The sequence below is a fragment of the Mytilus edulis genome, chromosome 14 (genome assembly GCF_963676685.1).
Source record: "Mytilus edulis chromosome 14, xbMytEdul2.2, whole genome shotgun sequence".
Lineage (NCBI taxonomy): Eukaryota > Metazoa > Mollusca > Bivalvia > Mytilida > Mytilidae > Mytilus > Mytilus edulis.
Window position 1 is genome coordinate 26,664,635 of NC_092357.1, and position 13,146 is coordinate 26,677,780.

The following is a 13,146-nucleotide window of genomic DNA, read 5'->3' on the forward strand; positions in this document are numbered from 1 at the left end:
TCATTGATGTATAAAAGTGCAACGCAACTGTTACTTTAATATACGAAGACTTGATAATTATCGGAAACAAGAACATTAATGTATACATTACGATTCATCAGAGGTTTAAACTTCTGTGCTTCTAATTACAATTGTTTCTACATTACATAATTGTTTTTGCAAATTTGTTTCTTTTTCATTTATAGGCTCACTTGAATCAAGGAATGAATGGCGTTTTTAAGTAACATGACAATTCAAATTAATAGGAGTAACGCTGGGAGTGAAACAGCGACAACGGACACACTCGAATCTCAGGTAATCCATTATATTTATATTTGAGCAAGTAATTGTTAGCCTCATGCAACTAATACAATAAGTCATAATTTTCATTCATCATAGTCTGTAATTCAGCGGTTTTCATTTGTAACTGTTTAAAGACCAAACAGCCTATTGTTTATGCGCATCAGCTAACGCAACTTGGTAGTGACATAAAAGCTCTATGACGTTGTTTCTAGCAATGAAAAAACGTCAAATTATAACGTCCAATTTCGCGTTTTTCACGGATTCTAACATGGTGTACGCTACGTACAAAATGTAGGTACGCTACGTCTCCCAAGAAAAGAGGAACTATTATGCGTCGCGCTACTTTAACATCCTGTGTGTACCGGTAAGGTAAAAGGTTTTTTTTGCCCGATTTATGGGCATTATGTTTTCTGGTCTGTGCGTCCGTTCGTTCGTCCGTCCGTCTGTCCCGCTTCAGGTTAAAGTTTTTGGTTGCAGTTTTTTGTCAAGGTAGTTTTTGACGAAGTTGAAGTCATATCAACTTAAAACTTAGTAAACATGTTCCTTATGCAATGATCCTTTTAATTTTAGTGTCAATTTTTCAAAAATTAAAAAAAATGAGTATTCACAAGGTTAGGCCCATAATCAAATATTCCTAAAAGTTTTGACATACTGGCAACATGTGCATGTAACTGATGTCTGGATGATTCTCGTAAAATAATATCCGATCTTGCAATGAAGTTAAAATTTATTTATACTGCTTATTTGACAAAATCTTATAGTAAAAATAAAATAAAATGATAACAAAGGGTCATTTTTGTTTGTCATTTGTTTCATTTCAAATTGTCTTAAGGAGAAATGATAAACATATTGTCTAATCTCACTGAAGATTACAGCTAATTTTCTAATGTATGTAGATCAACACTTTGGTTTCCTGCTTGCTTTGTTTGTATATTCTGTATAATTATATTTTGATAACGTCCAATTCAATTAAATAGCATGTATACAGGTTTACATACCTATATATAAAGATGTCAATCTTAATAACAGAGCTTGAGTAAACATTTATTAAGGAAGCCAACCAAAGTTTCACCCTACATGCACTAGGAATTTAGCTGTAAGGCAAAAAGTATTAATAAAACTAATACTCAGCGAATGTGAATGTGAATTAAAATCAAAATTTTCGGTGTTTAAAACTAAATTGTTGTAAGTTTAACTTATGACAAAAACAATTGCTCCAAGAATAATATCTTAAATAAAATCGCTCCCTTTCATTTAGCTACAACTGTGACCGGAAAGATTGAAAACAAATTTCGATTTTCAATGCCGGCAACAACCTTTTCTTTGTTTTAATTTCCAAAATGAGCAATTCAGATTTATTATATTTTATCCTGTTGGAGAAATCTTACTTTGTAGTTTTCAACGGAAAATTATTTCTAAATTAATTTTTGAATCAAAAACTTTTTGTAATTTATATTTACTGTCTCGTTTATTGAAAATACATGAGGTAGTAATAAAAGGATTGTATTTTAAGATAGATGTATAACGTTTTGGAATCAAAAATGTCATTCATATATTATACCTATAATTTTTATTTCCTAATATCTTAATTATTCTAAAATAATAAATTCACAAACTCGATGCAATAATTTCTAAACGTTCGTCCTAGGTCGGCAAAAATAATGGTAAAAAGAACTCCGTCCATGCTATTGGATGTCCGTCTTTCAACAGTACCGAATGAGTTCGTTACGGCAATCTTCTGAAATTGACGCGAAAAAGAAACAAGCACATCTAGTCTGGTATAGTCAAATACTCTGTAAGTTAACCAGTGCCATCTTTCATTTCTTTTTTTATTTTCAATCATTTTGCTTATGTAGGACAGAGGACAAAGACATGCTTTCCTAACAAATTAAGCGGCGTGAAAGGTTATTTTAAACAATTTTCCATTCCGACGGATGGTGTTTCTGAAGGTTAATATTGTGCGGCAACATCGTAAGATCTGATACTGACACATGCATTTAATCTCTTGTATTACCGGATAATAAAGTAGGTGAATATAGTTGTCATTCTTGGAAATTTAAATGTAGGTTTTAAACGTCCAATTAATTGCGATTTTTTTTCTTCAAATAGTGCGCCAGCAAGGAAAGTTTGTACTATGACGTCAGATGCAATGTTCTGAAGAAAGACAACTCTTTACTTCAAAATGAACGAGAAAAAAACATGAAAATTACTTATAACTTTTTTGAAAGGTCGGTGACATACGCTTTTTATTGCTTTATTTTGAAGAGTACACATGGCACTTTCCTTCTTGAAATTATTATGAAGAAATCACTGGTAGATATTTTTTAATACTGGAAACGTTTTTCATTTTTACGTTTTATTTTTGGCGGGAATGAAATAAATCATATTTTTAAAGATCAAAACAATACGAGTCTAAAACTCTTGAACCTGTATTTGATAGATACAAATCTACTGTTTAACGTGAAACAAGAATTATGCTTGTAGGCTTGATATAAAGTATTTTTTGGAGAGTTTATATAACAAGCACATATTATGTTAATATTCGGGAAAACACGAAACTGAGGTTGCTATAGCGACAAAACTAAGTCGGTGACCCCCGATTTTTTTCATCATATTTTGTTCCTCAAATCATGAAATACCTTCACACAAAATTTTAAGGAAAAAATCACTGGTAGAAATGAATAGGCTGTTTGGTCTTTAATATATTTTTTCGTTCACATTTTTGTACATTATTTAGACCGTTAATATCCTTGTTTGAATTGATTTATATATTTCATTCAGGCGCCTTTTAAAGCTGGAAATGCGGTTTGGCTTTGATCATCGTTAAACTTCGTACGGTGAATTAAACATGCTAGACTTGTAAAATACTGTGTCATTTGATCTATTGTGAAGAGTTGTCCAATTGGCAATCTTACCGCGTCTTTTTTTATATTTCCAGTTATTCATAGCAATATATTTGTTAAGCCTGTATATTGGATACTTATCTCTCATATTCCAGTTTTTTTATTATAATTTCATTGATAGAGTCTTGATGTTCTAATGGAAGTTGTTTGACCATTTCTGAATATTTGTTTCCCATACGACGACGACCGATATGAAATGATATGACTGTAATAGTTTTATGTCTATGAAGAAATAATATACAAAAATGTGTTTGTGCACACTGAATAACCCGCGGTGCGGGTTATTTTAAAGTGAGCATCACAATTTTTTTTCTAATATTTCGAATTCCATTTTAAGACAGAGAAAATAAAAAAAAAACGTTGGCGACGTCACGGTCGCTTTACACAATTATGTCTTTGAACTGATGGACAAAACACTGTCAGCCAATCAGAAGACGTGTTACATCTAAAGTGAAATTATGTTCCAATTGTATAAACCACATTTCCGTGTTCTGCTTTCTACATGTAAAGCCAATATATAAGAGTCATTTCCGGGTTTCCATTGAATTGTCTGTTTGTTTTCAACATTTGAGATTGTATGTTTACTTCTCTTATACAAAAATTGACATTATTTATATTGCAATCTTTGGGAAATCTTAAGAAAGTTTTCTTAATAAAGGAATCAAAAGAGCGAAACAAATATATAGGTAAATGTGCTTGTTTTCGAGATATTAGCATTGACATTTTTGCTGGAAAATACTCTCTTTTGACTTTTTATAGCTTTATCATTGACAAGTTGAAAATTCAAAAACTTTTAAATAATATTGAAAATTTGATAAGACTTTAACAGATGGCTTATCATTATACATGTCAAAAATTTATAAAAATAAAAAAAGGGGTCAATAGGCAATTTATTTTTAATGCATTCAAAAGGATAAAACCAAATGCTTTCGAAAATCTGACAAAAATCCAAAAAACTTGACAAGCAAACTTCCTTAAAATAATGAAAATCGTGTAATGACTCAGTCAGTTAAACAATATTTATTATTGTCAATTAATTTATTACAGGGTCTCAAATGGATTTCCTTGGTCATTCTCCTTGGAATAATATTGTTTAATCTTTTGGTTGTGGTTCTACTGATTTTAAGAAATTCTAAATCAAGAATGCGATTTTTCGTAACAAACCTAGCTATAGCAGGTAAGACTAATATAGATCTAAAATGTAACAATTCAGAACCGATACACTTAACATGAAAACATCATTCAGAGACATGTTTGGCTTTTATGGAATGATCCCACTGTTTTCTATGATGAGTCGTTGTAAAGCCACCAGCTCGAAACCACTGTTGCTAAACGAAATCGAGATGATATATCCAATTTGTAAGTCAGGACTTTAATATTGATATGAAACATATTAAGTGTAGACAGTCCTATTTAATTGATTATTTATTCTACGTAAAAACTATCCTAAACACTAATTTTCACATTTAAGCCTATATATTATAATAACTATTTACACCACTGGGTCAATTCCACTGCTTGTGGACGTTTCGTCCCCGAGGGTATCACCAGCCCAGTAGTCAACATTTCGGTGTTGATATGAATAGCAATAATGTGGTCATTTTTATAAATTTCCTGTTTTACAAAAGTTTGAATTTTTCGAAAAACTAAGGATTTTCTTATCCCAGGCATAGATTACCTTAGCCGTATTTGGCACCACATTTGGACTTTAGGATCTTCAATACTCTTCAACTTTGTACTTGTTTGGTTTTATAAATATTTTGATATGAGTGTCACTGGTGAGTCTTATGGAGACGCAAGACGGGCCTGGTGTACTAAATCATAATCCTGGTAGCTTTGATAACTGATTAGATCTAGAACAACTCTGTATTTGGCAAAGCTTTTAACCTGTCTTGATTTGATAGACTAAAAATGCGTACCTACATATAAGCATTATTATTATCTTTCAAGAGTGTTGAATAAGCCGGAAGAATATTTTCAAATTTGTTCATTACGCTCAAATAACAATCACAAATCCTTCCAACAATTTAGTTTAGATTTTTATTTTTATAAATCTAAGTATTTGCTCATCCAAGATATATCAAAACCTATTTGGTTTGACTTTTTTATCCAGAAGAAAGAAAGAAATAATAGATTACTATTATGGTTAAGTCATAAATGAAATATTTCATCTCAGAAAATTTGGATAGTGTATACAACAGATTTCTTAAGTGCAAATACGATGTCAATTGATTAATATATGATGGCCTTTTATCATTTCTGCCAAGAAATACATTCATTGAATACTGAGGTGATTATGGCAAGTATGCAATACGAAAAATCATTGAGAACTATTTAAAAATATAAATGTTGAAGAATTAGATCTGGTGTTTACCTCATGCTTAGAAAGTAGCTATGATATACCTATATAATATCTTAAAGATGATATTGCAAGAATTTGCCAAACAAGTGTTTGTTTTGGATAGTGAAATGTCGAGAGGTTACAGAAACACGTGGTTCCATAGCGTAAAAAAGCTGCTGGACAATGCAATATTTAACATCTAACTGACAACGACTCCGGTATCTCAACAAGATTCATCCAAGACTCTGTGAAAAGTAAACTTGTAGCAGACTTCAAAGAAAAGTGTTTTAACGAAATAAACAATATGCCAAATTTGAGGACATATACACATTAAAAAACCGAATGTTTTATCTAGCCGTAAGTACAGAAGCATTTATCAAGGACACAAAGATATGCAATCGCTAGTTTTCACTGTGATGCTTTCCACACTAGAAGTCGAACGAGGACGCTATAGAAACAATCCAATCGCACAACGAGAAGGTAAAATGTGCAATTTTGTGTATATTGAAGATGAGCAACACTTCATCTCATTATGTGATCGTTACTCGGTTTTAAGAAACAAACTATTTATTGCAATACCACCAGTCAGATTCTGCTTATCCTCTACGCACACACGAACTTCCCCCATATGCTGCATTAAATGAACTATTATAGAACACCAACAAATGTATATGGTATATATAGTGAAGATGATGTTTCCTGTTGGCCTGATGCACCACGTTTAGGAAGTTTTTTTTTCAAATTGCTTAAGGGTTCATATGATTTTTTCCAAAGTAATATACTATCTAAATGCAGATAGCTCAAGTGATGTAAGCAATAATTCTTCCTCTGAAACAAAGCTAGGACTGACAATGTTTGTTAGAATAAACAATCTACTTTATCGCGCTGTTTGGTATGTACTAGATGATTTACTATACTGAGAGACGGAACGATTCGTCGTTATCGATTTTTAAATTGCAAATTGAAATTTCCTTAAAACTATATAAAAAAAGAAGATGTGGTATGATTGCTAACGAGACAACTATCCACAAAAGACCAAAATGACACAGACATTAACAACTATAGGTCACCGTACGTCCTTCAACATGAGCAAAGCCCATACCGCGTAGTCAACTATAAAATGCCCCGATAAGACATTGTAAAACAATTCAAACGAAAAAAATAACGGTCGTATTTATGTAAAAAAAAACAATGAACGAAAAACAAATATGTAACACATAAACAAACGACAACCACTGAATTATAGGCTCCTGACTTGGGACAGGCACATACATAAATAATGTGGCGGGGGTTAAACATGTTACCGGGATCCCAACACTGGGACAGTGGTATAACTGTACAACATAAGAACGAACTATAAAAATCAGTTGAAAAAGGCTTAACTCATCAGATGGACAAAAGACAAGTGGACGTGGCCCGGTATGTCATGTTTCTAACAATATTATTGTCATATGAAAAACAACAAACGGGATATTGAATGACTCAAAGACCCTGAGTATCGTCTTCAAATAGTTGGTGCAATTTAAAATACATTTTCTCTTATATCATTGAATAAAAAGTAAAATCACAAAAATACTGAACTCCGAGGAAAATTAAAAAAGGAAAGTACAAAAGCATTTATCAAGGACACACATATCTGCAATTCACTGTGATGCTTTCCACACTAGAAGTCGAACGAGGACGCTATAGACACAATTGAATCGCACAACGAGGAGGTAAAATGTGCAATTCTATGTCTATTGAAGATGAGCAACACGTCATCTTATTATGTGATCGTTACTCGGTTTTAAGAAATAAACTATTTATTGCAATACCACCAGTCAGATTCTGCTTATCCCTTACGCACACACGAACTTTCCCAATATGCTGCATTAAACGAATTGTTATATAATAACAACAAATGTATAGCGGACTTTGTCTTGGATTGTGATCGTATCCGAAGAAAATTCTAAAACGATTTTATTTAAACTGTTGAATTTTCTAATTATTCAGACATTTGTCCAAAACTATTTGTTATCTTTTTTTCAAACTTTTCAGTTTCAGAAGTTAACTGTGGTCGAAGTTCACTTTGGCACAAGCAGTCCTACACACAATTAAACTGATGAACAGGTCTGCAATCAAAATTCAAATCAGACCTGTACTTATAAAAGTTAACTTTGCTTTGGTCTATAATGAAGTAAATATGATCCAAAGTTAACTTCGATCTGCATTGCTCATCTAAGATCAATTTAACTTGATCCCAAGTGAACTTTGATATGGTATGTTCCTCAAACATAAAGTGAACACGATCCATAGTTGACTTGTAAACAGGACTGCTGTGATTGATGAATGTCATATGAGTATCTATTTCAGATTAGTGAAAATTATACAATATTTGTCTTTTTTTATGTGAAAACAAATATCAACTTACATTGTACCACCAGTAAAATCTGTAAAATAACACATTTGTCCCAAGTTCTTGTCATGTCAAGCATACCTGTTCACAGGTCTAGTCTGGTCAAGTAGATTGCCCAAAGGTCTAGTCTGGTCCGGTCAATCAGGCCTGTTCACAGGTCTGTTCTGGTCAAGTAGACCTGTACACAGGTCTAGTTTGGTCAAGCTGACCTGTTCGGAGGTCTGCTCTGGTTAATCTGACCTTTTCGCAGGTCTGGTCTGGTCAAACTTGTCCTCAGGCCTGATCTGCAGCAGTCCATAAAAAGCAGACCTGAGGTCTGGTCTGCTATGGGTAAGGTTAACCGACAGTTCTGCTAAAATGTTTCCAAGTTAACTTGTAGAGTTGTCCTAAGGACTGCTTTAAGTGAACGTATGTACATGTAAGGACTGCTCATATCTGTAGTAAGAACAAAACAATTGACAGAAGACACGAAAGAATAAATAAAATATAATTAACCTCATATAAAACCAGATTGTAACGAAAGGGTACACTGTAATTGAAATTAATAAAATGATTGAATTCGAACCTGTAAACATTAATACAGTCACAAAATATCAACCAACAACAATATATGTATATCAAAATTTGTTACAAGAAAACACAACTGAATGACAGAAAACCAATTCACAAAAAGAAAAAAAGTTGCACACTAAGACACACTAGACAAATTTTAATACTTTTTTATATTTTTCTTTTTCAGATTTATGTGTAGGGGTATTTTTTGTACTACCTGAAACTTTATTCAATTGGTTTGATGTTCCATGGAATCCCTTTGTGTGCTATATCTACTATGTGTATTTCTCAATGGTTCCTTTTTATGTGTCAACATATGCAATTGTTGTTTTGTCACTTGACCGTGCATATGTTGTTGTTAAACCTTTGGCAACTGCTTCTAAAGGGAAGCTATACAGATATGGACTGACGTTGTCAGCATGGGTTATTGGATGTGTCCTTGTAATTCCATACGGAGTGTTTGGTACATACAGCGAAGAAGTTGTTACCTGCTGGCATGATGCGCCAAGATTAGTAAGGTTTTTTTCTAAATTGCTAAAGGCTGGATACGATTTTTTCCGAAGTAATATACTATCTAAATATAGATAGTTGAGGAGATGAACGATACAATTTTACCTCTCAAAACAAAGTTAGGACTGACAATGTGTTTGAGGATAACATATCTGCTTTTGCGCCTTCTCTTGTATGTAATATTTGATTTACTATATTGAAAGACGGAATTATCTGTCTTTACCGTTTTTTAAATTGTCAATTGAAATTTCCTTACAATTATCATGTTATGTTTCTAACAGTATTACTGTCATAAGAAAAAAAAAAACAAACGGGATATTGAATGAATCGAAAACCCTGGTTAGCGTTTTTAGTTGATGACATTTAAATACAATGTTTCGTGTATTATAGAATCGGAGTGGTAAGGACGACAGAGGGACATGCAACATATCTCACTTTGAGCCATAGGAGTAAATTTTAACCTTTGTAAAAAACAATTCAAATATCAACATCTTGTAGTAAAGCGTGATTGTAAATTATATAGATGACGAAAGGCAAATTGTTAAAAATGGGGCAACCAAGAAGTTCATGTATGGCTATGTAACCAACTATGTGTAACTGTTTGGCCTTATGTATGAACACATCCGACAACTGCGTTTATAAATATAAGGAGATGTGGTATGCATGAGACGACTCCATTCAAGTCATCAATGTACTTAAGTAAACCATTATAGGTCAAAGTGCAGTTTTCAATACGTTTCCTTGGCTCACAACAGCAAGCTATACAAGCTCCAAACATTACGAGTGTAAAAGCATTCAAACGGGAAAACCAACGGTCTAATTTATATGAAAAAAGAGAAATTGTTTATTTCATATGATTTCGCTTCTCTTCCTCATACTGTCATATTACGGAAACTCCAATACCATCCTTTCCTTACCTCATTCCTATTAAAACAAATAGAAAATGCTGAGAACAGTATGTGTCTCTGTTGTAAATACCATACCTGCGTAACTTTCGAAATTTTAGATAATACAAGGACGGTTCATTTCTTTTTTAATTTGTGTAACTTTTAAAACTGTTTAATGTTATACAAGAAAAAAAATGATAAGGATAATTTAAAATCAAGCTGGTAAATGATATTACGTTATCTGTAATATATATAAACACTTGTGTGTCATGTAAGAAATGTCCTTGATGTAATATAATTGCGGTTTGGTATTTTTTTTAGTGGTATATATGAATTTTATTTTAGAAATATTTGTTTCTCAAAACAAGACAGCTCCATTGCAAGAAATACATTAACTTATGTTTACAAAAAAATACGTATATGTGGTATAAGTGCCATTAAGACAACTCTTCATGCAAGTCACATTATGGAAATAGTAGACAGTTATCAAGATTATAGGTAAAAGTACGACCTTCAACACGGAACCATACTTCATACTAAACGGTAAGCTCTGACGGGTCTAACAATTACTAATGTTAATCAATTCAAACAGGGAAACCAAATGTATATTCTATAGAAAAAATAACACAAAAACAAGAAACGCATATTAACCATACCAAGAAACGACAGCCAATAAACAACTGGTTTGTGATTTAGAATAAGTGCAACCAAATGCAACAGGTTTAAACCTTTCAGCAGGTGTAGATATTTGCCAACTGAGAACAGTAGTGTTACATCACATTTTATATAGAAAGACACATTATTAAATATCAATCAAAATGGCCTTACTTTATTAAACAAATTGCAACAAGTTGTTTACGTACACTGAACGAATCAACATTATCTATAATACAATATTAATGCATTGTATAATATCAATTAAACAGGAATGCAAAAAATATCAAAACATATCAACGCTACAATTGTAACCTAAAACAAAATAACTTACATCATAGAATTGTACACAGGTAGGTTTAAATAGTATCATTATTGTGTTGGTAGGAGTATGGAAATATGTTTACACAATAAATATAGTGGGAGAAGTAATAACACTAACTAATTTAAATTTTGATGTAACGCGTTTTCTGATTGGCTAACGTTATTTTGTTCTGAGGCCATAGACATAATTTAGTCATGTGACCGTGACGTCATCAACGTTTTTTCGTGGTTTCTACGGTTTAAAATGGAATTTTGAATTAAATTATTAGAAATGACCGTAATATTTTTTCTGTCTATTCGGAATAACATACAAAATTGGTGCACACTGTCAAATAACCCGCTACGCGCGTTATTCAGCGTGCACCAAATTTTTTATGTTATTTTTCATTCCTTAAATAATTTGACCTATAATAACTGAAATGCATTTCATGTCGTAACAACAACTCAAACTAACACAACAGCAAGATTTGAAAAATAATGTAGTTAAAAACGAAACACAGTTGATAATAAAGAAGCATGCATCAAATTTGATTTTTTGTTGTAGGTGTTCCTATACTCAGATCTTACCACTATCATTATACTACCAATCGTAATCATAACAGTATGCTACATCGTCATCATTTTTACTATACGTGGTCGGGAAAGACATGGATTATTACGGGGTGAAACCAATGACAAAGGTAAATAGTTTTAATCTACAATATAGTCTTTTTTTAATTGGATTTGATAGACTATGGTTTAAGTCTCTGTTTTAAATCATCACATGCATAGTTAACTAGAAAACAAAACACGATCATTACTTTAAAATTTTACCTTCGAAATCGATTAATAAAAGACAACTACTTTATTTTAATTATGTTGTACCCATCCTTGAAAGTTTGCACCATGATTTCGACCAAAACAGTAACGGATACCATACTACTGTAAAATACTATATTTGCGTCTTTTGATTTTGACATTTGAATTGGGACTTTCCGTTTTGAATTTTCCACGGTGTTCAGTATTTTTTGTGATTTAACTTTTTACACATTGTTGATTTTTTTTCTGCAATACCTTTAACGGGGTTTCAACTCGTTCATGGAACAAATGTTGTTTACCTTGATATCAGTATTGCTGTCTTAGCATTATGATCGCATGGAGTATGTTAGAATTAAAAAAAAACAGGAAATATTTACTCGGGCAAAATGACCTTAACAATCGCTGACAATCGGGAAACATATAGTTGCGCAATATCATTAATAAAAACTGCTAACATACATACCTTTCAAGAATGCATACTAGAATGAAGTCGCTCACACACAGCATATTATACTTTGCATTCGAAATCCGTCATTTTTCAAAGTGTTCAATCAACGAATTGAATAATATATTATCAACATTTCTTATAAATGCAAAAAGGAAATCACATCTTTAATTTGTATGCAGCGTTTTTCAAATTTACAAATTAAATAAAAAATGTTAGCAGTTGTTTTAGATAAGATTGCATGCTAACCTTGGGAATAGGGAAGCGCAAAAAAAGACAGAAGTGTTTTAAAAACATGTGATCATTCATTACAGATAATGGTTCTGATACAAATGTGAGAAATAGAAGCATTTCAAAGGCAAAGATCAGGACCATCAAACTGTTATGCGTTGTTGTGTGTGGTAAGAATGATACTGCTTCAGTATACTCTTTTAATTACATACTGCATAGATCTAGGTGGCAACTCATAAACTAATAAAGAAGGTACATCATTTATATCCATTGCAATACTGAGTGTCGCCTAAAAATTATGTATGTTGATGACTGAAGTATTGATAACGGAAGTGTCCGTTTTGAGAAGTGGTTATCTAAAGTATGATTACCATGATGTCTCTCATAAACATACAGATTGTTTTAAGTATTCATGTTTTTGTTTCAAAAATTTACATCATTAGAGTTTTTCTTTTCAGATTTTTTCGTACAATAGTCACGATATATTGAAATATTATTGTTATTTAAGAACATGTGATTTATACTTAATGGGACACAAACCATCTATCTTTTGCAACCAATCTTAATATTAACCAACCATATGTTATCCTGAGCGTTATTCATATCTTTTACAATTTTGCAAATGGTACTGGTTACTATAAAAGGGTAATGCCTATATCATGCATATGTTAATGAACAACATCTACTTGAATACAAGTTCAATTAATAATGATACTAAATCACACATATATGTTTTACAGCATACGTTGTTTGCTGGGCTCCAATTACAATAGGACCTGTTTTAATGCACCATGAAATAGCAGAATATGGGCTTTGGTTTCAGA

At 32.1% G+C, this 13,146-nt stretch overlaps 1 protein-coding gene across 1 annotated transcript in view; it reads left to right on the plus strand.

Annotated features, from left to right (window-relative positions):
• Positions 1-11,536, plus strand: part of LOC139504084 (cardioacceleratory peptide receptor-like) — a 125,415-nt gene extending 113,879 nt beyond the window's left edge. The window contains exons 2-5 of the mRNA XM_071294144.1: positions 186-294; positions 4,233-4,362; positions 8,661-8,986; positions 11,393-11,536. Coding sequence (XP_071150245.1) covers positions 208-294; positions 4,233-4,362; positions 8,661-8,986; positions 11,393-11,536 — 687 coding nt within the window. The 5' untranslated portion in view covers positions 186-207. The remainder of the gene's footprint in view (positions 1-185; positions 295-4,232; positions 4,363-8,660; positions 8,987-11,392) is intronic.
• The last annotated feature ends 1,610 nt before the right edge of the window (positions 11,537-13,146 follow it).